At 42.5% G+C, this 21,319-nt stretch overlaps 3 protein-coding genes across 15 annotated transcripts in view; 1 reads left to right on the forward strand and 2 right to left on the reverse strand.

Moving 5' to 3' along the window:
- Positions 1-3,215, reverse strand: part of GPLD1 (glycosylphosphatidylinositol specific phospholipase D1) — a 38,132-nt gene extending 34,917 nt beyond the window's left edge. For 2 of the 4 annotated variants that reach the window (XM_064443722.1, XM_009500798.2), the window contains exon 1: positions 1,570-1,730. In XM_064443722.1, the coding sequence (XP_064299792.1) occupies positions 1,570-1,666 (97 nt within the window). In that variant the 5' untranslated portion in view covers positions 1,667-1,730. Of the gene's footprint in view, positions 1-1,569; positions 1,731-2,872 lie in introns of those variants that run through there. The other 2 variants (XM_064443721.1, XM_064443719.1) reach the window with 2 other exon arrangements.
- A 77-nt stretch (positions 3,216-3,292) lies between these two features.
- On the forward strand, positions 3,293-14,468 carry ALDH5A1 (aldehyde dehydrogenase 5 family member A1). Its single transcript, XM_064443724.1, has 10 exons — positions 3,293-3,665; positions 3,895-3,978; positions 5,018-5,188; positions 5,476-5,592; positions 6,012-6,155; positions 7,363-7,506; positions 9,009-9,167; positions 10,467-10,636; positions 11,379-11,437; positions 11,598-14,468. The coding sequence occupies exons 1-10, from the start codon at positions 3,360-3,362 to the stop codon at positions 11,801-11,803; spliced, it is 1,560 nt and encodes a 519-aa protein (XP_064299794.1). The 5' UTR covers positions 3,293-3,359; the 3' UTR covers positions 11,804-14,468.
- A 2,203-nt stretch (positions 14,469-16,671) lies between these two features.
- The window catches only part of KIAA0319 (KIAA0319 ortholog), a 61,599-nt gene continuing 56,951 nt past the window's right edge, over positions 16,672-21,319 (reverse strand). For all 10 annotated transcript variants that reach the window (XM_064443718.1, XM_064443715.1, XM_064443712.1 and 7 more), the window contains one exon: positions 16,672-21,311. In XM_064443718.1, coding sequence (XP_064299788.1) covers positions 21,133-21,311 — 179 coding nt within the window. In that variant the 3' untranslated portion in view covers positions 16,672-21,132. The remainder of the gene's footprint in view (positions 21,312-21,319) is intronic.

The raw sequence follows: 21,319 nt of genomic DNA on the forward strand, positions 1-21,319 counted from the left end.
TTCGTGATGGATCCCCACAGCTCCACAGAGTACTATGGGTCTGACGGGAGCCCCTGGTGGGGAAGAGCTTCCTCATGCAGACCTGCCTCCAGCTACGAGGCCATGGCAAGTAGGACACCGCACAGCTCCGCCAAGCACACCGAACATGATCAACATTTTGAACAGGCAGAGCTTTTCACTGTTTTAAAAGTACTTTCAGAAGTCTGTCCAGGATAGACTTTGGTGCTGGTTTTGAGTTGGAGAAGCTCCTTTCTACAGTTCACTTGGGTTTTTTTTTTTTTCCTGGAATACTCAGTGTTTGGATTTCAGTATCTTATTATTTGCACATTAACAAAAGCACTGATTTCAGCAATATTGGAGCTGAACCCAACTTAATGTAATTTTCCGACAAATGGACAAATTTTTTTGTAAACTATGACCCAAGAGTTCAGCATACACACTACTCCTCAGACAACCAAGAACTTTAAATAGATGTTTTCTGCAATATGCTTCCTTGATTAGCATAAAATGGCTGTTTTGGGACAGATCCGTAAGCTCCTGTTTCTCTTCATAAATTTCTTGCAAAAACACTGTTCTGCCAAATCTGTTATTTCAGGTTTTCAGAACCTGTACTGATTACTGTGGGTTTCTTGACGTATCGTTAGGAAAAGCGAACGGTTGCAGGATCCTGACCAAGGGTACAACACCCATTAAGGGAATATACTCTCAGTCTCGAATGCCATGAATAATCCCAGCTTCTAACTTGTTCAAAGCTGCATATATTCAGTACTTAAAGACTAATACTATTACCTGTATAGAGGCATCATCCATTTTACTATCTCTTTGAGCAATGGATTTATAATCAGAAACAGAAGACTAAAAAATTAAAACTGTCAATTTATTATGAGTAAATGTTTCAGAATAACCTCGCACTGCTCATGAGTGTTCTTGCAAGAGTGGCAGCAGAAACCAGATTTTAAAAATAACGCAAGCAAACAAGCAACGAAAACCAGAAATATTTCCCCACTTTGAAATTCACTCTGCTCTCTCCTTCATTCTCTACAAATCTAGGCTGTTCAGGCTACCTACCAGAAAGACACAGAACAAAATTTTCATGATGTTTGTCACAGATACAAACACATTACAGCATTTTATCTATTTTATGTAGATATGGCAAAATTAATACATGGTGATCTGAAAACAGAGCTACCACAAATGACCTGTGTTATTCTCTAGCTTAAATATAACAATCCTGTAACTGTGTAAAGTATTCCTCTTCTTTCTCCAAAGCAAACCCTGCCTGCGTAAGAGACACAGACACAGACACAAACATTCCAGTTACATAATGCCTGTGTTTTAGGCACGGAAAAATACGCCATCAAATCGATTCAAGCATTTTGCTTATAAAAAAGCCAGTAAAGTTTCAAACTCCAGAACCAAACTACTCATCCATCATATTTGTTATTTTTTTTAAATTATGTAGAATGCTCATTACTTTATTCCCCCCCTTTGCTTTCCAGCTGAATCTCAGTTTACTTCTTTTCCCAAGCAACTCAAAAGACACGAAAATTCATTCTGAACATGTCTTACCTATTTCAACATGTGTTGAAATTCCACATGGGACACATCTTTGGCAGAAATGGAATAGTATAACCAGCAAAACAGAGCAAATCTTCAAACCTGCCATGATGTTGGCTTGAACTGTGACTTTCAGAAGCCTGGAGCAGTAGCACTGTGACCTTTGAAATGTAGGTTACGGAGCATGCCTTTTCTTTCAGGCATATTGCTGACTCAGCCAGTAAAAAACTGCTGTATTTGAAAGGCTATTTTATACCAATGCTTTTCTTTGCCTCAAATAAAGTAATTTATAAATAAGACGAAATAACCTAGTGTTCCCCCACTTGAATTTTGTAATATCTCTGGGGTTTGGGCAGTGTAACTGCCACTGCTGCACAGCAGCAGCCAGGTCTGTTAACATACAAAAGCACTGCACATACGAGCATCCTCCCACAGTTCGTCCAGCTCATGGTGCTCTTGCCTTACAACAGCCTCGTCAGGTTTCACAAAAAAGATTAATGCCAACTGCCAAAGCAGTATTAGTAGAAGCGTAGCAGCTCCCGCATCGTAGGCAATACAAATTCACAAGCTTTGGTGAGCTGACAGGACATTGCACACATATATTTGGGCCTTATGATCCAGACTGAAAGCCCAGTTGATATACTGGGGAAAATCGCAGTAGTCCTGCCATACACATGGCTACCAACTTCTGACCGCGGAAGCCAGGCGTGCCGCAGCTCCCAGCCATCCTCCGTGCCAGCCTGGCCCGGCCGCCATGCCAGGCCGCTGCTGCTCAGCCTGCGGGCAAGGCTGGCATGTGCAGCACAGCCACGCCAGTCCCCGGCGAGACGGCGGCACTGGGCAGAGCCTTGGCACAGCCCTCAAGCCAGACACCGATGGCAGCCGCCACGGGCCCTTGGGAGTAAGACCGCGGGCCGGTGCTCCTCGGAGCCAGGCCATCAAGCTCAGGTCCCCATTTTCCCAAAAAGGAGGTTTGTTTCCCAAAGTACACACAGAGCGGAGATATTTTATTCATTACATTTTTGCACAAAGATGGGTGCTAGGCAGTACCCCCACAAAGCTCGCACACTGCACCAAGGAACTACACAGCATTTATACAGTTCAATGCATCAGTAACAGCTAATATTCACATCCCCCAGCTAATAACCAGTTAGTTTCTCATTTCACCGTAAAGGTACAGCTCCCTTCAAATTTACCACACATGCTCAGAGAGCGAGGGCCTTATTTAAATAGAGGGTTTCCTGGCCTATGGCCATGATTTTTAGTATTATAGTAAGGGTAGTTCACCTAAAGGACACTTGGTTTTAGTTCTTACCAACATCCCAATTAGTTGTCCTCCTTGACTATATACTTGACTACCACCCAGCTTTTGGCATCTTCTGAGGCGGGATGCTCCTTTTCATCAGTCTCTCAGTTCTTCTTCAAGGATATAGTCTCAAAACAAATGCTTCCCTATTTTTCGGCTCCCTTCTCTGGCTACCAAATTCTCTTTTGCCCAGCTCACACGGTTCACTGTTATTGCTTAGCGGAAAATTCAATTTTCTTTGGAATATCACCCCCTCTCCCTCTGGACAGGGGTCTCAATGGGGTTGGCGAAACGGGGCTCCAGGAACCAGCAGCCCCCGGCCGAGCTGCCCGGACCCGTTAGCGCAGACCCAGCGCCCCTCTCCGCCCGTCCTCCCGCCGCCGCGCCCCGGCGAGAGGCCGCTTCTGGGCCGGCCCCTCCGCAGCTCCTCCTCCGGGGCGGCGCGGACGGGCTCGGCCCGAGCCCGGGCCCCGTAGCCTGTCTCCGGTGCGCAGCCATGGCGAGCCTCCTGCCTCGGCGGGCCCCCGCCACCGCCGCTGCCCGCCGTCTCCTCCTCCTCCCCCCGCCGCCCCCGGGCGCGGCGGCGGCGCGGCGCGGCAACAGGGCGCTCCCCGCCGCCCTGGTGCGCCGGGCCGGCCTGGTGGGCGGCCGCTGGGTGGAGACGCCCGCCGCTTTCCCCGTGTGGGACCCGGCCAGCGGCGAGGAGCTGGGCCGGGTGGCGGACTGCGGGGCGGCCGAGGCGCGGGCGGCCGTGCGGGCTGCCCACGAGGCCGGCGCCTCCTGGGGCCGCCTCCCCGCCAAGGTGAGGGGCCGCAGAAGATGGCGGCGGGGGAGCCCCGGGCGGAGCGCAGCTCCCGGCGCCGCCGGGGGCGGGAAGCGGCCGGGGCGGGGAGGGCCGGCCGGGGCCGTCAGTCCGTCCGTCCCCCGGCGGGCTGCGGGTCCGCCCCGGGGGTCTCCGGGGTCGTGGTTTGGCTTCCCCCGCGGAGAAGGTGGTCCCGAGCGGCGGCCACGGCTGCCTTCTCTCTCCCCAGGAGAGGAGCGCGGGCCTCCGCAGGTGGTACGAGCTGATGGTGGAGAACAAGGACGAGCTGGCCAGGATCATCACGGCCGAGAACGTGAGTACGGCGTGGGGGAGGCCGCCCCTCAGCGCGGGGTCTGGCCCCGGCCGGAACGGGGTGAACTCTGTCCGTCATCGTCACCGTGACCATGTTCATCAATGAAAGAATGAATAATAAAAATGCAGCCTTTTTAGAAGTGTAACATTGAAATAAACTAACACTGACAGCCCTTAAAACACCCTGTATGCATTCCACCACTTTGCCACCATATCTTTTTTCCCATTACTTACAAAACAATGCTTAGTGGACGCATTTACATCACCCTATTAGGTCAATGGGTAATGTTTCAAACTTTGCTTTTTCTGGCATACATACAATGCATCATCTTGATGTCAATAGTACCTAACAATCCAGCGGAAATCGGACCTGCATTGTGCTTCATGGTGTGCAAAAGCACAGATCAACCTAAACCCTGGTCTTCACGGCAAAAATGTTTGTGTCCTACCAGTTGCGTTGACTCAGAAAAAATCGCAGTACTCTTAAGTCTCCCAAGTTGGATTCACTCAGTGTACATTGGTTTGCATCGCAGAGCAGTCCGGGAGCTCACAGTCTGGTACCCTTTTGGATAAAACCATGCTAGAAGATACTCTGGCAGCTCCTCTGTGGTGCCCCAATGGTCATCCAGTCCACAGGATCAGACCTGGAGGTAATCCAAAGTAATACTCCCCAAAACAAAAGTCCCTAGCATAAACCTGTAACTAACTGTTTCGCCATGATTTGCATCTTCTTCAGAATAATAGCAGCAAACTGCAGAGTTTGTAAATAAACACATGCTATATTTCCTATTCCAGCTCCTTGTCGTGGGCAGGTCTGAATCCAGTCACAACATACAAAATGTTGACTATACAATGATGGTATATGGAGGCCACAAAACTATTGCTGCTGTAATCATATAATCATTTTTGGAGACTGCAGTGTACATCATAGGGGATTATAAAGTACTCTGAAAAGAACAGAAACTCCAAAATTACTTGAATTTGTTTTTATCACTCCAGTCTGCCGCTTACAGTGTATCTTCAATCTGATTTAATCATAGGGGAAGCCTCTGAAAGAAGCACAGGGTGAAATCCTATATTCTGCCTCATTTCTGGAGTGGTTTGCGGAGGAAGCTCGTCGGGTTTATGGAGATGTCATTCCAGCGTCTGCAAAAGACAGAAGAATCCTAGTGCTGAAGCAGCCAGTAGGAGTGGCAGCCATTATAACCCCGGTAAGCATAGCTGAATTTTTCAAATCATACAAAAGTTTTCAGCCCAGCCCACAGCACGGGGCCTTATGGCTCTTCCTGCCCAGGAGATACACAGTAAAGTTTAGTTCCTACCTCGTACTCACTTCTTCCTGGATTGGCAGTGCTTCTTTGTAATGTTCACTTAGGACAAACCACATCATGCAGGTCTGTTTAGGTTATCGCATAACTACAGAAAATGTCAGCTATTTCTGCAAAAACAGGAGGCAAAATTTTCACAAGTTTGATTGTGTTTTTCTCTCTTATCCTAGTGGAATTTCCCCAGTGCTATGATTACCCGGAAGGTTGGTGCAGCTCTGGCAGCTGGCTGTACGGTGGTAGTGAAACCTGCAGAGGACACACCGTTATCAGCACTAGCTCTTGGGGAGGTGAGCTTTCATGCCAAGCTTTACCTTAGCAGTGGACTGAAACTGTAAATGGGGAGTCACGAGGGCTTCGAAGATAACTTTGGCCAAGTTCATACATGAAGGAAAGATAAGTTGGCTGAATTGATCCAGAGGTTGTAGTTTCATAAGAATCTTTGAAAGTTGTCTCTAATATGGTCTAGAGCCTCAAAGAAGACCTGGCCATTTAACTATACAAAACGTTATATCTTTCCTTTGACTTTGATGGACAGCCAGCTTAAACTGGAACAAAGCTGTTCTCTTGACACAGTGGCATCTGCTACTAGTTGCGCTGTGCAGCTTCAGCTTCCATTGACTTACAAACTGGTTTCTTCAAAACAATAAACATTAAGTGACTATTCCTCATACAAAATGCACTGATAATGCAAATTCTTCTGTTGCAGCTTGCAAACCAGGCTGGAATTCCAGCAGGAGTGTATAATGTTGTTCCTTGTTCCAGACAACAGACACCAGCTGTTGGGGAAGTTCTGTGCACTGATCCATTGGTAGCCAAAATATCTTTTACTGGCTCCACAGCAACAGGAAAGGTACGTAAGTGCACAGAATATCCTTGAAAATTATTACTGTGGTTATACTGGAAAGGTAGGGGGAAAGTGTGTGCTTTTATACAGAACCTTCATTTCTGGCTGCTGTACACAGATTGTCCAAATAACTGTGTACGTCTTGAGATACTGTTTACTTCAATATCAGTACTTTATGGATAATTGCCCTTTATTACATTATAATGTGAACAGTTCTGTACAGGATGTTCTTTTTTCATATCGTAGGGTGATATGATAGCCTTGAGAAAAGGAGGCTTAGAGGGGATCTCATCACCATGTACCAGTACTTAAGGGGCAGCTACAAAGAAGATGGAGACTCCCTTTTTACAAGGAGTCACATGGAGAGGACAAGGGGGAATGGACACAAGTTGCTCTTGGGGAGATTCTGATTCGACATGAGAGGGAAATTTTTCACACTGAGGACAGTCACCCATTGGAATAATCTCCCCAGGGAAGTGGTTGACTCGGCCACGTTGGACACCTTTAAGAGTTGTCTGGACAGGGTGCTGGGCCGTCTTGTCTAGGCTGTGCTCTTCCTAGAAAGGTTGGACTAGATGATCCCTGAGGTCCCTTCCAACCTGGGATTCTGTGATAATATATTAATAAGAACACTGAAATTCAGTTTCAAAGGACTGTTCAGGAATGGCTTCTGCAGTTGAGAGAAAGTGTTAGAGAAGTGAGGCCCTTGCACCTCTCCTATCAACCTTAGTCAACAAGCAATCTTACCTGTCACCATCTCTAATGAAATCAATAAAACTGCAGAACATGGCTGGAAGATGGCAGAATTCTATGGGATGGCCATATGCAGAATTGAAGAAAAAGTCTGATATCAAGGCAAACCTTAATCCCAAATTCTGTCAGATCTTGGAAAAAATTTATAATAGTCAAGATTTTTATTACCAAAAAAGAACAAGCAAACGAGTGACAATATTAGTATATAACAGCCTGACCTGAACTGAAGTGGATGAAAATGCTTCTCTTCATTATTAGCCATAATATCATCTTTAAAGGTTTTAAAGATTAAGGAAATTAGTCCTTGTTTTTGTCATAGGAGAAAACAGATGGTCTAGCATCAAAGAGAAGATGCAATTAGTTCCCTGCCAGAGTTAGTTTTTCACTGCGTTCCATCTGTGGTTCCATAGTTCACATCTGGTAGAGGTACAAATTTCTGTGTCTCCTCTGTTGCCTACAGATATTGCTGAAACATGCAGCTGGCACTGTGAAGCGAGTTTCCATGGAGCTTGGAGGACACGCTCCTTTTATAGTTTTTGATAGCGCCAATGTGGACCGTGCTGTTGCAGGCGCCCTTGCTTCCAAGTATAGAAACTCAGGGCAGGTAAGAGCAACCATTTTGTCCTTGTTTCTGGAAAGTGAAGAGCTGTATCGTTTAAACTGTAAATAAGCTGTTTTATGTAAAAGGAAAGTACAGAACACTTCATTGTGAAGAGAAAGATGCTGGAGTCACACGTGGCTGTGGGTACCCAAGCCCGTTACCAGCATGTCTGAATAACAACACCGTCAGATCCCATATACTTTCACAACGTTCATGGCAGTCAGTAATAACACTGAGAAGAAAGATGTTCACTAGGACCCCTCGCAAGAGTGTGAGAAGCGATAAGGGATTTTGTCATGTGCTTTGTTAGCATTTAAATTCATTGGAGAACTAGAGCTGTGAAGACACCATCCTGCCTCAGTTCTCAGGACTGTATTTTATAATGTGCCTAGTCAGTTCTTAAAATAATGGCTTCAAGTCTCATGATAAATGTTTGTATCTGTAAGGTTGTGTGTTCAATTCAGGTCTATTTTTTTTTGTGTGTTCTGAAAGCATCCAGCAGGAGTTAGATCATGGCTAGATATTTCCACAAGGAGGAGCTTAGAAAGAAGGTGATAGACAGGATTGAAGCATACATTGGTTCGAATGTCTTTTACTTAAGAGTCAAAACATTTTTAAGAGCATCACTTTCCAGCACAGTCACCTGAGCAGGGCTGTGTGGAGACTGTTACGGCCTTAGGAGTATTGCCTCTACGTGTGAACATGAAGTGGATGAACTTTGGAGAAGCAGAAAGTTTTCGGTGGGATTGGGAGGTCATTTGGTTGGGAAAATGTTGATTGAGTAACACAACAAAAAAATGTAAGACTAATCTTGGGAAGAAGGAAAAGAAACAAAATAGAACGGAACGTGGACAAGGACCACTGAGTGGTCAGGCAGAGATGGGACAAGATCTAACATAGAAGACACGTCTGCTGCTGCATAAAAGGATAAAATAGCTGTTCCTTTGGAGAGACTGTACCAACTGAAATAGGACACATTGCTCCTGTAAAAAATGTGCCTTCAGTAGCACAAATAACTCAGCCACTGAAAGCACTTAAAAGCAAATTCCAGCAAGAAAGCAAACTCAAATTCCATTATTAATTGGATGGAGGTTGAAAAAAAGACCCCACACCTCCAGGTGTGATCTGAGGTTCTGCTGCTCGGTCCAGCATGCCACAGTCTAATTAGAAGGTACTTCTTGCAGGTTCTGGACCTTGGTTGATCCATATATCAGAGCCCACAGAACTCACAAAACCTTTTCCCAGTGTAAGTGACTTAAATTTAGCAGTGTGGCATATTTCACACACATACCGGCAGCTTGTGGAAGTTGCATTTCTAAAGTGAGAGGGGTGATGAAAGAAATGGCAAAGCTAGGTAGCAGCTTCGGATGATGGAGAAGAGGCAGAGGACAGATCACTGGAGTAACGTGATACTGTGGCACGACAGCCAGAATGAATTAATGGATAGATTAAATACAGTATAAACTACCATTTCGGGTTTTTTTCCTTTTCATATTTATTTTCAGACCTGTGTTTGCACAAACCGTTTCCTGGTGCAAAAGGGAATCCATGACAGATTTGTGGAAAAGTTTGCTAAAGCTATAGAGAGAGAACTACATGTCGGAAGTGGATTTGATGCAAAAACTACCCAAGGGCCGCTAATTAATGAGAAAGCAGTGGAGAAGGTATAAAGAAAAGATCTAATTTTTGAAATCCTAATTTCCTTTTTATGATCCATAAAGTAACTTTAGATTTGTATTTCACTTTTTTCATGCTTGTTTTGTTATAATGTATTTGCAGCGTGGCTGGAAGTGTGGTCTGTCCTGCACGTGCATGTAAACGTACAGATGAACAGATGTGGCCAGTTAATGTATCATTCCCTCCTTTCCATTAAGGGAAAACAAGATTCCTCCTTTAGGAGAAACTGATTCCTCCTGACTACTTCCTAGCTGTTCTTGAGAACATTTACTGAAATTGGATATGCTGTGAGAGTTGTGTGGTGATCCTGCGATTCTGAAGCACTGTGAATGACACCTGATTTGAAGAATAGTGCCTCTGTTTGGCAAAAGCTAAGCAGAATAATACATTGAGGTTAAAAATACCAGAGGCCTGGATGTTGTAATCCCTTTAAAAAGGTTTCATGGTTTGGGTCTTCTGTTTTGAGTGACTCGTGACTCCAAGAAATTATTTTTTTTTAAATTGCAGTAAGTCACATTTTCTATAATATTTCACCCTTCCTAAGGTTAAAGATTATCAAATTATGTGGTTCATACTTTCAAAGATACTATGGCTCAGTTATATGCAGGCTTGGTTTGAATCCCTTAATACTTGAATACTGCCAGTTTCTTTCTGTTTATAAAGTAATAGAATATGAAGATATTCAGAGTTATTTGGGAGACAAAGGATACAGTACTTTGATTTCTTTCCTTTGTGCATCACAGAAAGGGCATGTGTGTATGATATACAATAAGCAAGCACTGTATATAGTCACTTTACTGCCTTCCTGAAATATCAAAGGACAGTATTCTAGGTGGAGACTGCTACTTTAGTTTTCTCGTTACTTTCTTCTTGTCTTTGGATGAATTGTAGATGTGTGGTGGGGGAAATGTTTTTGCCAGTACCATCTTGAAAGTTGTCTGTTTCTCTTTAAATGACAGTCATGTACTTCTGTTTTCTTAGTGCTCGATCACCGATATCAGGTGTACTTCTCAGTCCTCCAAAGACTTTTTCTCATGTTAGATGTAATCTTTTCATTTCAACAGAAGAGCTGAATTGTCAGTATCGGTGAGAGTGGGGCCGTACTCATAATCTATCCCTCTGAAATAAGAGACATTTTAAATAATATTGCAAATGGTCTTCTGCAAAGTATAAACCTCTCTTCAAAATCTTCTGTTTAGTAGTGGAGAGTATTATTTCTTCAGTGGAAAATATACTATTGTTCATTCCTAAATGCTGAATTTGAGATTTTGTTTTGCATACCTCAGGTAGAGAGACACATTAATGATGCAGTTTCTCAAGGAGCATCTATTGTGACTGGAGGGAGGCGACACAGCTTGGGGAAGAATTTCTTTGAGCCAACATTACTTAGTAATGTTACAACAAAAATGCTTTGCACCCAAGAGGAGACTTTTGGCCCTTTAGCACCTGTTATCAAGTAAGATTATTCATTTTCCAGATTAAAAACAGCAATTAAAACAACAATGAAAGATTATTTTGAATAAATGAGAATGACAGTTTGCCAAAAGGTATTTTTGTATGATCACAAAAGTCTTGTAATAAGACTGGGGTACACATTTGAAAACTTACTTTGGATATGTGGTCCATTTGTCTCTCTGTCAACCCGTTTTAGCATTTCTGCAACTTTTTAAAGAATTTTTTTTCCTTTAAATTGTATCAGCAGTTAAGCAAGGGTAGATAGCAGCAAAACCATCATCTTCATCATTTGAGGTATGAAGTAGGAGGCAAGACTTTGCATTTTGTCATGTAATTTGTTAGTCCTAAGTTTTTCTGACAATAGAGGACTTAGCTCTTTTTTCTCCTTAAAACCTTCCCTGCCTCTGTCCAGAGCAACTGGGTGTGAAGGAAGAGCATATTGTTATCTCCCATAGTCGAGAGTGCTTGTGCAGTTTAGGAAATGGTGGGCTAACCCATGTGAAGTAAATGTTTTAACTGCCAGTATCTAGGGAGGATAAAAGCAATCTTACCTACTTAACTGCAGTTTAAATTAAGAGAAGTGGTAGAAACTCCTCCATTGATTCAAACTGAAAATTAAATTAGATGTTGAAAAACACATCTTGACTTTTTTATTTCTGATAAGGCTGCTTCTTGTCACTGAGTCAGCAAGACGGTAGATGAACTGCAGACCTCATTTGTATTTTTTCTTTTTATATTGGCAGATTTGAGACTGAAGCAGAAGCTATTGCTATAGCAAACGCAGCTGATGTGGGTTTAGCAGGTATGCCTCTCTGTCAGATAAATTTATTTCTGTGGTATTATGAGCTTTACCGCTATGAGGTGATGATTTTTTATGTCAGTAAGTCCCTTTTTCACAGTCTTCTGCCATTGTTCTTCCTGATTTTAATTTTCATTCCTGTGTCTCTGTGTCTGCACGGCAGGATATTTCTATTCCCAAGATCCGGCTCAGATCTGGAGAGTTGCAGAACAGCTGGAAGTTGGCATGGTTGGTGTTAATGAAGGCATAGTCTCCTCAGTGGAGAGTCCTTTTGGTGGGGTGAAACAGTCTGGCTTAGGGCGAGAAGGTTCAAAATACGGCATTGATGAATACTTAGAAATAAAATATGTCTGCTTTGGAGGCTTATAAAAATCTTCAAAAAGCACAATCCCCACAGCTTGGAGAAGAGTGCTGTAGTTTTAATAAACTTCTTGAACCAGAGATAAGTATGAATGCAACTTCTACCGTCTTTAAAACTAAGCAACCCTGTTCTGTATGTGTAGAATTTACAGTATTCTGTGCTGCCATATGTTTTTACAGGTTCTTTATACATTCAGTTTTTCAGTAATGTGATACCATGTCCATCATTTTTTGTAACAAGTAGGGAAGAATGCACATTTATTATTCTTGGATTACCCCTGTGTAACTGGGAGGACTTGGAGTCTCGTGCATAATGAAAATAGACCATAACCTACAGCAAGGGGAAACTAGACCACCATTTTCTGCTGCCTCTAATGTTTCAGTGTGGATGTGGGAGGCTTTGGGGACAGCAGTCTCCTTTTAGAATTTTGTGTAAATACCCACATTTTCTAATGTGGTTATGTGACCTTCTTTTAGAAGCAGGCGTGTCTTTTTTTTTTTTTGTAATTGTGGGAAAATCTGATGCTTATGAAAGGTGAGGAGTTGCTTCTAACTACAGCTTGGCGTCCGTGCAGGCAAACGGACAGCTTTTTCAATGCATGTTAATGTTGGCTGCACAGCTGCCACCTGTTCAGCTTTGGGCTTCTGAGCAAAGAGCTGTAATTTGTGCCTAACAGCTTATATGCCTGGGATCAAATACGGCCCTTGTTTGATGTCCGTGAGCCCTAGCAGTCCTGGGAACAGCACAGCCCACGACAAGGAGCTGCTGGCTTAGTGAGCAGCAGGAGGAAGATGGGATGCTTACCTGCAGGAGTAACTTGCAGAATTGTAAGGGGACATTGTAAGAGCCGAGTGAAAGCAGCACAATATAGATAAACTCCCTTCCATTAAAGAACATGACTATCCTTGGGTAGAAGTACAGTCACTGATGCAAAAGTTGCTCAGTGTCTAAAGGAACATTACTCACCACCGCCAACAAACATGAGTAGATAGATGGTTCCATTCCTGTGGGCTTTGTGCCTTGAATTGGACTTGTGGTTACACAGGTGAATGTCCATTAGGGAGGAAGGTTTACAAACCTTTGCACTTGACTAACCTGTGACCTAATAAAGATGTAAATAGAAGTGATTAGAGGTGAGACGTCAACACATCACCTCACTATTTTGTCATCTTCAAAAGATGATGTAAAACTTCCTTAATGCAAATAAACAATGCTGTTTAAACGTTATTTTAATGGCAGTCAAAAAAAGCACTTTAAAAAATGTGCAATGTTAATTTGGCAAATAAATTAGCACCACAGAGGCTAAGGGGAATAAGTTTTGTTTCTTTTGTTGGTTAACTTTATTTGGTGGGGCTTTACTCATTAACTATTAAATAAAAGAAGGCAACAGAGCTCTTCTTCCTATACACTAATGAATGTACTCTTTGAAATGGGATATTTTATCCAACCACGCGAAGAGGTACCAGGCAACACAAGACTTGGGAGGGGGCACAGGGGGACACAGGGCAAGTCAGAACTGAGTTTCACAGTTTTGTGTTTTTTTAAAGCGCACATAAGGTAGCATTGACTGCTACTTATTATTTCTAAGTATTTTTTAATGGTTATATTTGTGTAACACTTGAGACCAGTTGGGTCTGGAGCACGTTATTCTGGCAGCAGAGCGTGTGCACATCAGGCCAACCAAAGGGCAGTTAAAGTCTGCGTAACTGCCCTGCCAGTAATTTCCATTGCACCAGAAACGCACATTTAAGATAGTGAGGACTTCATACTGCTATCAGTTGCAACATGTGTGCTTGTTGTCAAGAACAAAAAAAGGATGGCCTATTTCTACAGTAGTTGCAAGAAACTTTCTTGTCGCCAACGTGTCAGCTTGCGCTATTGAGCGCACAGGGTGCCTCAGTTGGGGGAATACAGTGCTGTGGAAGAGGAAGCTGTTTGCCAGCCTTGGCTGCTGATACGTGCTTATTTCTTATTGGAAAGAGTAACTAGGCAGGAGGAGGTCGTAACTTGGTGCTTGGGTACCACAACACAGTGATGCAGGCACACTTACAGGTATTGTACACAGGTAGAGTACCTGCCACTGAAATTGCACAGACTTCAAATGTACCTGCCTGAGTACTGCAGTATAAAGTCAGAATTGCAGTTCTCATTTACTGCTGTATAACAGTGCAGTCTTGAATGTGGGTGTACTGCCTGGGACCGTGCAGCTGGAACATAAATTCTTTAATCCACTGCTCCATTCATTGCAAAGTTATTAATCCGATACATTGGTGCATTAAAAATCTTTGTCTTTCCTGAGAATAGCACTTAAAATTCATGAGTAAATGTTTACTTTTTTTCTAGCAAATAATACCTTTTGCTATGCCTGATAACAAGCACAAACCATAATTAAAGATAAGGTATGTAATAAACTTTAAAAATACCTTTGTCTAGATTGGATTGTGGTTGGATTCCAGCATAGTGTCCTTGTGTCAGTATGGTCTACATCAGTTAAGCACAGAATAACCTTAAAGTTGTCTTCATAGCAAAAGCTGTGATTCTTCAACAAAAAAATATACTTGAATCCTCACACCTCAGTTATATTGATTACACTTGTGATAGTTTAGCAATTTCTGGATATTAAAACTGTGATGGAAAAATGTTTTCAGTAAATAAATAACTTCTGTGAAAGCACTGGATGTTGTGGTTTATTACCTTATTCAATGTTGAACTGACAGAGAACAGCCACATTCAGTCTCTCAGATTTGCACAAATTTTGTGTTCTGCCAGCTTTAGCACTAGAAAAAAAAGACACTTCACATCCACATGTTCACAAGGTGTAGGATTTTGGTCATCCCAATTACAGTCCCTTGAATCTAAAACAGTTGAGGCTCCTTTGACATACTAATACACCATCAGTCATTTTGTGTGCAAGTGTTCTATGCCGAGTCAAACGTTTTACTACAAGATACAGGCTTTGTAGACGAGTGCCTTTCCCTGCTTTCAGGATATGATTACTTGAGTAATTTCTTACTCCATTTAAGGAGATTTAAAATAGATTTTTGGAAGCTTTTTAATTTCCATTTAGTTAATACCATTTTGAAGCCTCAGAAACTGTCCTCTAATTTCCAACCTGACTTAGTCATGGCCAACTTCCATTTTATTTTCTTATGTTACCCTTTGAACAGCTGTTGTTTGACCCCTGGTGCCTGGTCTCTTTGTGTAATAAACTTAAGAAATTATGTTTACCTGTTTTACTAGCTATTAGCATTTTTAGCTTAGATAGGCAGAAATTATCTCCAACCACAGCGCACAAGCTTTTGGTGAAGTTTTTTTGTGGCAAGTCACTCTGTCACTCTACGTAACGCTTGCCCATTGGTATGCTAGGCTGGCAGTTACCTTGGGTGCTCAGAGTAAGTGAAGGAGGCTTTTGATGCTGTTAACACTGATCCAACACCAGTGAAGACAGACAATCAGTCTTACTGAGAAGTATGTCAAGCCTGAGCAATATCTAGTATTTAGTAGTGTTTACCGTAGCTGGAAGACAGCACTTCGTTACCTCTTGTCACCAAGATCAAGGAAACATTTCAGCAGGCTAGTGTTCTGCAGCCTATCTGCTTCCCAGAGACCGGTGTTTTTAGACACATTTTAGGCTTTTGTGATTACTTATGCTTTCATGATTAAGTCACAGAACACAAACTGCAGTTTAAATGGTTTGCACAGAGTAAAATAGTTGTTACTGTTCTAAAATGATCAGACAGATGTTGGTCTGTAAGTAAAAGAAGTTCCATACTTCGACTTGGCATTGAGTATCTGTCTCATAAGTGTAACTGGCTGTCATGCCATTTGTCCTAGCCCTATTGCTTATGGAAGAGTTGAGGTATCTTAAAGGAGAAGGTTGAAGTATGGCGTTCAGAAGCACTAAGTTAAATTTTAGCATGTGTTTGAAGTGTTCTCAGTGTCAAAACTCTCTGCCTAGGACCTTCCAAGACACAAGAAGGTGGTGGTTTATTCACTTTAGCAGCGAATGCTGATGCTACTCAGCACAACTGGCTTAAGCTGCTCAGGAATCACTACGATTTACCTTCTGTTGCACAAGTCTAGAGGCTTGCATCAGCCTACTCACAAGGGAGGCGGGAGGCTACTGCCGTTACCAAAACGTACAGTACTGTAACAAAGAGGCAGATTCCGTTCTTCAATAAAGACACTATGCATCTCATGGGCTCATTCAGCAGCCAGTATTCCCTTGTCGGAGTCAAGTACCAGTCTAAGAGGTACCATGTAGACTGTGGCACCATGTACACCATGTATCCAAATACACCATAAAAGCAGCTTTAAGTGTATGTTTTTTTCCTTACAGAAAGGCACTTGTATCTCATAGTACCTTTTATAATGATTTAGCACAAAACTTCACACACACTGATGCATGGATTTTTCTTTTCCAGTTCAGAAACAGGCAGCATAATCTACCCCTAGGTGACACTGCACACTAGCATCTCTGATTTCTGCAAAGCAACCATTGCACTTACAAAGACTCAAGTACTGGATTTGCGCTAGAATAAGCCACAAGACTTGTGAAATCACCACACTTGGCGTGACAGCTGGCGAGTATTTACACACACCCAATTAAACCAAGTAAGGACAAGCACCACATGAAAACCTTACTGTGAACTGCAGTAATTTTTTTCTCTGCTCTCTGATGTACTGAATTACATTATTTCTGTGAAAAAATATACTGTTTTGTTTTTGTCAGTAGGAAGGGAAGGATCAGATATTGCACTACTTTTATGTTTGAGTACAGACATAAGCCATAGTATGCAACATAACACTCAGGTCAGGCTAACAGAGGTGAGTCCAATACAGAATACCATGTCTAAAACAGCACCTGACAAATTCCTAGAAGGAAAGACAAAACTTTATTAGTAGTTACATAAATGTAGTAATTTCAGATCAGAAATGGTTCCAGTTACAATACATTATCATTTGCAATAAATATCATTTTCTAGAAACAGATTCCTAATACAAATTCTGTAACAGCTCACCCATCCACCCAGAGGGAGAAGCGGTTCCATGCAGAGACAAAGTACTGATGTGTGGCTCATCTGTACTTGATTCGTAGCCTGTGCAATGATTTGGTTTTTCTCCCTCCTTTTTAAAACTCTAATTCTAAGCTTTAAGGCTCCCTCCCTTGCCTTGGGGAGTTCAGGACCTAAAAGGTATGTGAAATGGGTTCTCCTTTGCTGCAGAAGTATGGGATTAGTATTCTCATTAGGGATTAATGATAAGCAATAGCTGATGTTAAGAAACTCCAATTCACCTCTATCCCATTTCCTGTTGCCTGGAGGAATGTTTACCTCTCTCTAAAACCTCACATAAATGGCTCAGAAGACTAAAGTATGTGTCATTTTCTTACCACCACCCCAAAGCTCCAGCTGACTACAGCCCATTATCAGTATATTGAGGGACAAAACTAATTTCACTTGAGGCTTAAAACAGGAATTTGCCTATGAACTCAATCGTTTCAAGAACACCAGGACTGTCTAAGGAAAGTTTAAATTCAGCATAGAAAACACACGCATGCGCTCATTCCCTCTGTTAAGTTCACACACCGTTAAGTTCCTTGCATGTGTGCACGCTTCTGTTTGCCCACAAGAGACCAAGACAGAAAAGGAAAATCAGCATCATAAGCAAACACAGCTGACAGCACAAAACAGACTCCTGAACAGCACCTGTATCTGATGCATCTGACAGAGGGAGACTGCTAAGACTGTTTACCTAAAAGGATGCAGTTGAACATGTATTCTTACACATGATACAAGAATAACCTTCTCCCCCTCCGCAAATAAAAAAATCCTCTGCAATTAGACCGTTCACATTTTGCTTGAATTTCTCAGCAATCTACTCAGCTAATATGAAAGGTTGAACCACAGGACAGAGAATCTGGATGTGCATCTCAGCAGATTTGCCAAGGCAAATTTTGTCTTGTACTGCAGTAGTGTTTTGGTTAAGAAAACTAAAAACACAAGCCGACGACCTGTTTGCAACACGGCAGTTTTGTGCTGCATATACACTGCACTGAGTACTGAAGTTGAGTATTGAACCTATTTAATGGTTCAGGCAGTAATGGTAAAGAAGTGGGTTTTTTTCAAAAAATATACTCCTCACTTAAAATGCAAAAGGCAGCAGTCCTTTTACATAGCTGGACAATCTCTGCTTGTGCATGCATCAGCATTTATAAATGTAAAACCAAAATGCAAATGAAAATCCACTGCTTACATGAAGGCTATGAGGCACTGTAACTATCAGCACACTGTCTGTCTTCAAAGAGAGGCAGTATCTTATCAGTATCTTCTGACCCTTTCATTCCAGGTATGACCTGACATTCTGCAGGAAAGCAACAGTTCTACAAATAAAAGTTATACTGAATCAAGATACAAGGCTTGCTCTACGTCTCTCCTGAATTCCTGACAAAATCATGCTTGGCCAAGTAACACACGCATGTGATGTCACAAATTCACAGAGCCAGAAACTACTACTTTCAACTTCTGTGCAAGTTTCATAATAAGAGCAAGCCTGATCTTATGTAAGAGGGCTGACTTCTCTTTCCAATGAGGTGAAAGAATCAAACTAGTATTATTAGAAGCAGCTCAAAAATTTAAACTACATTCAAAACATAACTAAAATACTGTTAGCAACAAAGATGTCAAAGCATCTCTAGAGAACAAAATTTAGTAAGCAATTTCGACTTGCTGGGGCCTTATGCAATAAGAGATTGGTCCAATGGTTCTTACTTGACGGACGGAGTGAGAAATACTTAGCCAAATCATGCATACATTCTCATGGCAGATGAACTTACCACTGATCAAAGATCTGAGCCCACAGCGTGTGTGGGAGGGGGAGTAGCCCTGGGAATTCTGCAGCATTGAGGAAATGAGGTTCATGATTCCTGTAGTTGTTTTACTAGAGAATCAGTCTTCACTTGTTTTGAAAAACAAGATGTCTGCATTTTAATTTCTTGACAGAACAACCTCCTAGGCTTCAGCACCAGCTTTAAAAAGGTAAAATAAACCCAAAACACACAAGTGACTGACTTCACAAAACTGAAGGATGCTGCTGACTGCACTGACACGTCCTGAAAGACACATTTATAGATAAAGGCACACTGGATACAGTATTTAGCAGAAGCATTAATGGCAGCCTGGCCACAAAGTTGTGGTTGCTTACGCAACGTGTTTTGGCTTTTTTTTCTTTTTAAAAATGCATGTTTCAAAGAGCGTAAGTCCTGCTACACCATTTTGGGAATTTGTGCAGAATGCCCAACATTTTGATTTAAAAAGTTTAAAAAAAAATTTTGAGTTGGCCTTAACTTTCTTCAGGTATGCTTTAAAGTGAGCATTGTGTTATGATGTTCACACATCTGGAGCAGAAATTGAAAGACATCAAAAGCTGACCTTGCTTTTATTGACCAAGTTATTTAAAAATATATACATACACACAGATGCGCAAGAAGGGGGAGGGTGAGATAAAGTAGATTTGTTTCAATAAATAGCCTAAAACCCCTACACACATAGAATTAAAACTTGGCTTCTGAACAAAGCAAATCAAACCATTTGCCCTGCATCTTGTTAGTGGGTATGGGGAAAACATGGAAAACACTTGGCATTAGCCCTTTTCAGCTCTTCACAGTCTCTCCTACCACTATGACTCCTGCGGCCACACTCAGCTCTCCAGAGAAATGCAGGGCTGGTCCCAGGATAAATGCTCCTCAGTGCAGCGTTAGTAGCCTTAGGGACTGTTGCTGGCTGCATTTGAGAATCAAAGGTATGAAACCATGCCACGTTGCTGCTACTTTTGACTGCTGATTCCTTCCAGCCTAGACAGTTCTTCCTACTGTTGCCCAACTCCATTAACAAGAGAAGCACAGAAGCTCCCAGAGGAATGTTTTCTCTGTCAGAACACACTATTCCTCCAGCTCAGCCCAAGATTCCAGCATGTCAGTAAAGGACCCCCAAGAAAGGCTGACATCATGGCCAGATGGTACCACTGACACAGATGACTCCACAAGTGAGGCTTACGTACAAAAGCCACATATTCAGTTGGGGATTTCAAGAACAGTATTGGGGGCATGGCTTTGAAGCCTAACAAGCACGCTGTAAAGAAAATATCCAGATTCCAAACAAAAACATCAGAACTCCAACACACCTACCCCTTCCAAACATCTAAAGGGATCTTTTTAGACCAACACATCCAGTCACTGAATAGCCACAGAGGAAAAAGTAAACCAAACTAAGTGTTCAAGCTAAAACCTTCCTTTGTATCAATTGCCACGACATTGAAGGTGGGGTTTGAAACTCCTGCTCCACATAGGGTGTTTTGCCACAAGCATTTCACTACACAAATGCCCGGCCCTTTCTTTAATTGAGCAGATGAAAACTCATCTCAGCTGAGGGTTCAGTCTTAGAAGGTTCAGAGCTCCTTAATAGTGCTCTCTAAGGAAAAAGTTGTTTGGGATTCTCCAAACACTTCTGAAGACACATTGCACTGAGTCCCTCCTGCCTTTCTGCTACTGTTCCCTGGCTGGATGTGGCAGACTCCAAAGAGCCAAAGCACCTTCATCATTACAGAAGCAACCTAAGGCTGGACTTCCCTGCAGGCACCATACTTTATGTAAAAACAGGGAACGTTGCATCCCACAGGACACATATGTATCACGTTACTTTACGGCTGATTAAGTACAAATGCTAATTTTAAACTTCCTTTGAAAACAAAGACATTTCCACCTGATGAGCACTACCCCAGAAAAGGAAGTCTCAAACCACAGTCAGAGATAAATACAATGCACTAAAAAGGCTCTCTCTTTGTGTTCCCAACCTAAACTCAAAACGAAGATGGAGCCTGTGGTCACATATTGCTCTTTACAGCTGTAAGGGAATTTATCCATATTGGCTTTTGCTGCTTTAGGCCAGCATCATAATCACACTGCTTCTCTGAGAGAGAGACAGGAGCACAGGACACGAATCTGTATGCATCTCAGTTACCATTGTTAGTAGTGTAACAGCCCTGGCTGGTTTTGTAGCAGTGATACAGGATAAAAGGGCTCCTGAAGTTCAGACAAATATTCAGCATGGAACATGCAAGAAATAAGATGTGCTTTTCCTCGTTCCTATAATGGTGACAACAGGAGTTAGGCGACCATCTAATCCTTCCACCTTCCTTCCCCTAACTGTGCTAGAAATGTACCCTTTCATCTGCAAATAGTTGATATTTTAGTAAGCTTTCGGTTCTGGAAAAACAGAGGTGGGCCAACGTGTTTCAGATGTGTCAGACCAACGTGTTCTGTGCTTTTACCCTCATTCAGTTATCGGTCTTTGGAGCTGTAGCTGAAGGAAACTCCATTTCTGATGGATCCATTTATGAGGGGTTTAGGATTCTCTCTTTCAATCTTTTCTCTGCTGAAGATAGTGTCCTGATCACTGTCAAACTCTGACTCAGAGACCATCAGACTGGAGTTGTGTTCTGTACTTCTGTGTTTTATACCTGACAAT

This window comes from Phalacrocorax carbo, chromosome 2 (genome assembly GCF_963921805.1).
Source record: "Phalacrocorax carbo chromosome 2, bPhaCar2.1, whole genome shotgun sequence".
In the NCBI taxonomy this organism is placed as follows: domain Eukaryota; kingdom Metazoa; phylum Chordata; class Aves; order Suliformes; family Phalacrocoracidae; genus Phalacrocorax; species Phalacrocorax carbo.

Coding starts and splice junctions, on each gene's coding strand:
- ALDH5A1 (XM_064443724.1), top strand. CDS start 3,360: ATGGCGAGCCTCCTGCCTCGGCGGGCCCCCGCCACCGCCGCTGCCCGC. Junction 3,666..3,894: donor GGGGCCGCCTCCCCGCCAAG/GTGAGGGGCCGC, acceptor CTCTCTCCCCAG/GAGAGGAGCGCGGGCCTCCG. Junction 5,189..5,475: donor TGGCAGCCATTATAACCCCG/GTAAGCATAGCT, acceptor CTCTTATCCTAG/TGGAATTTCCCCAGTGCTAT.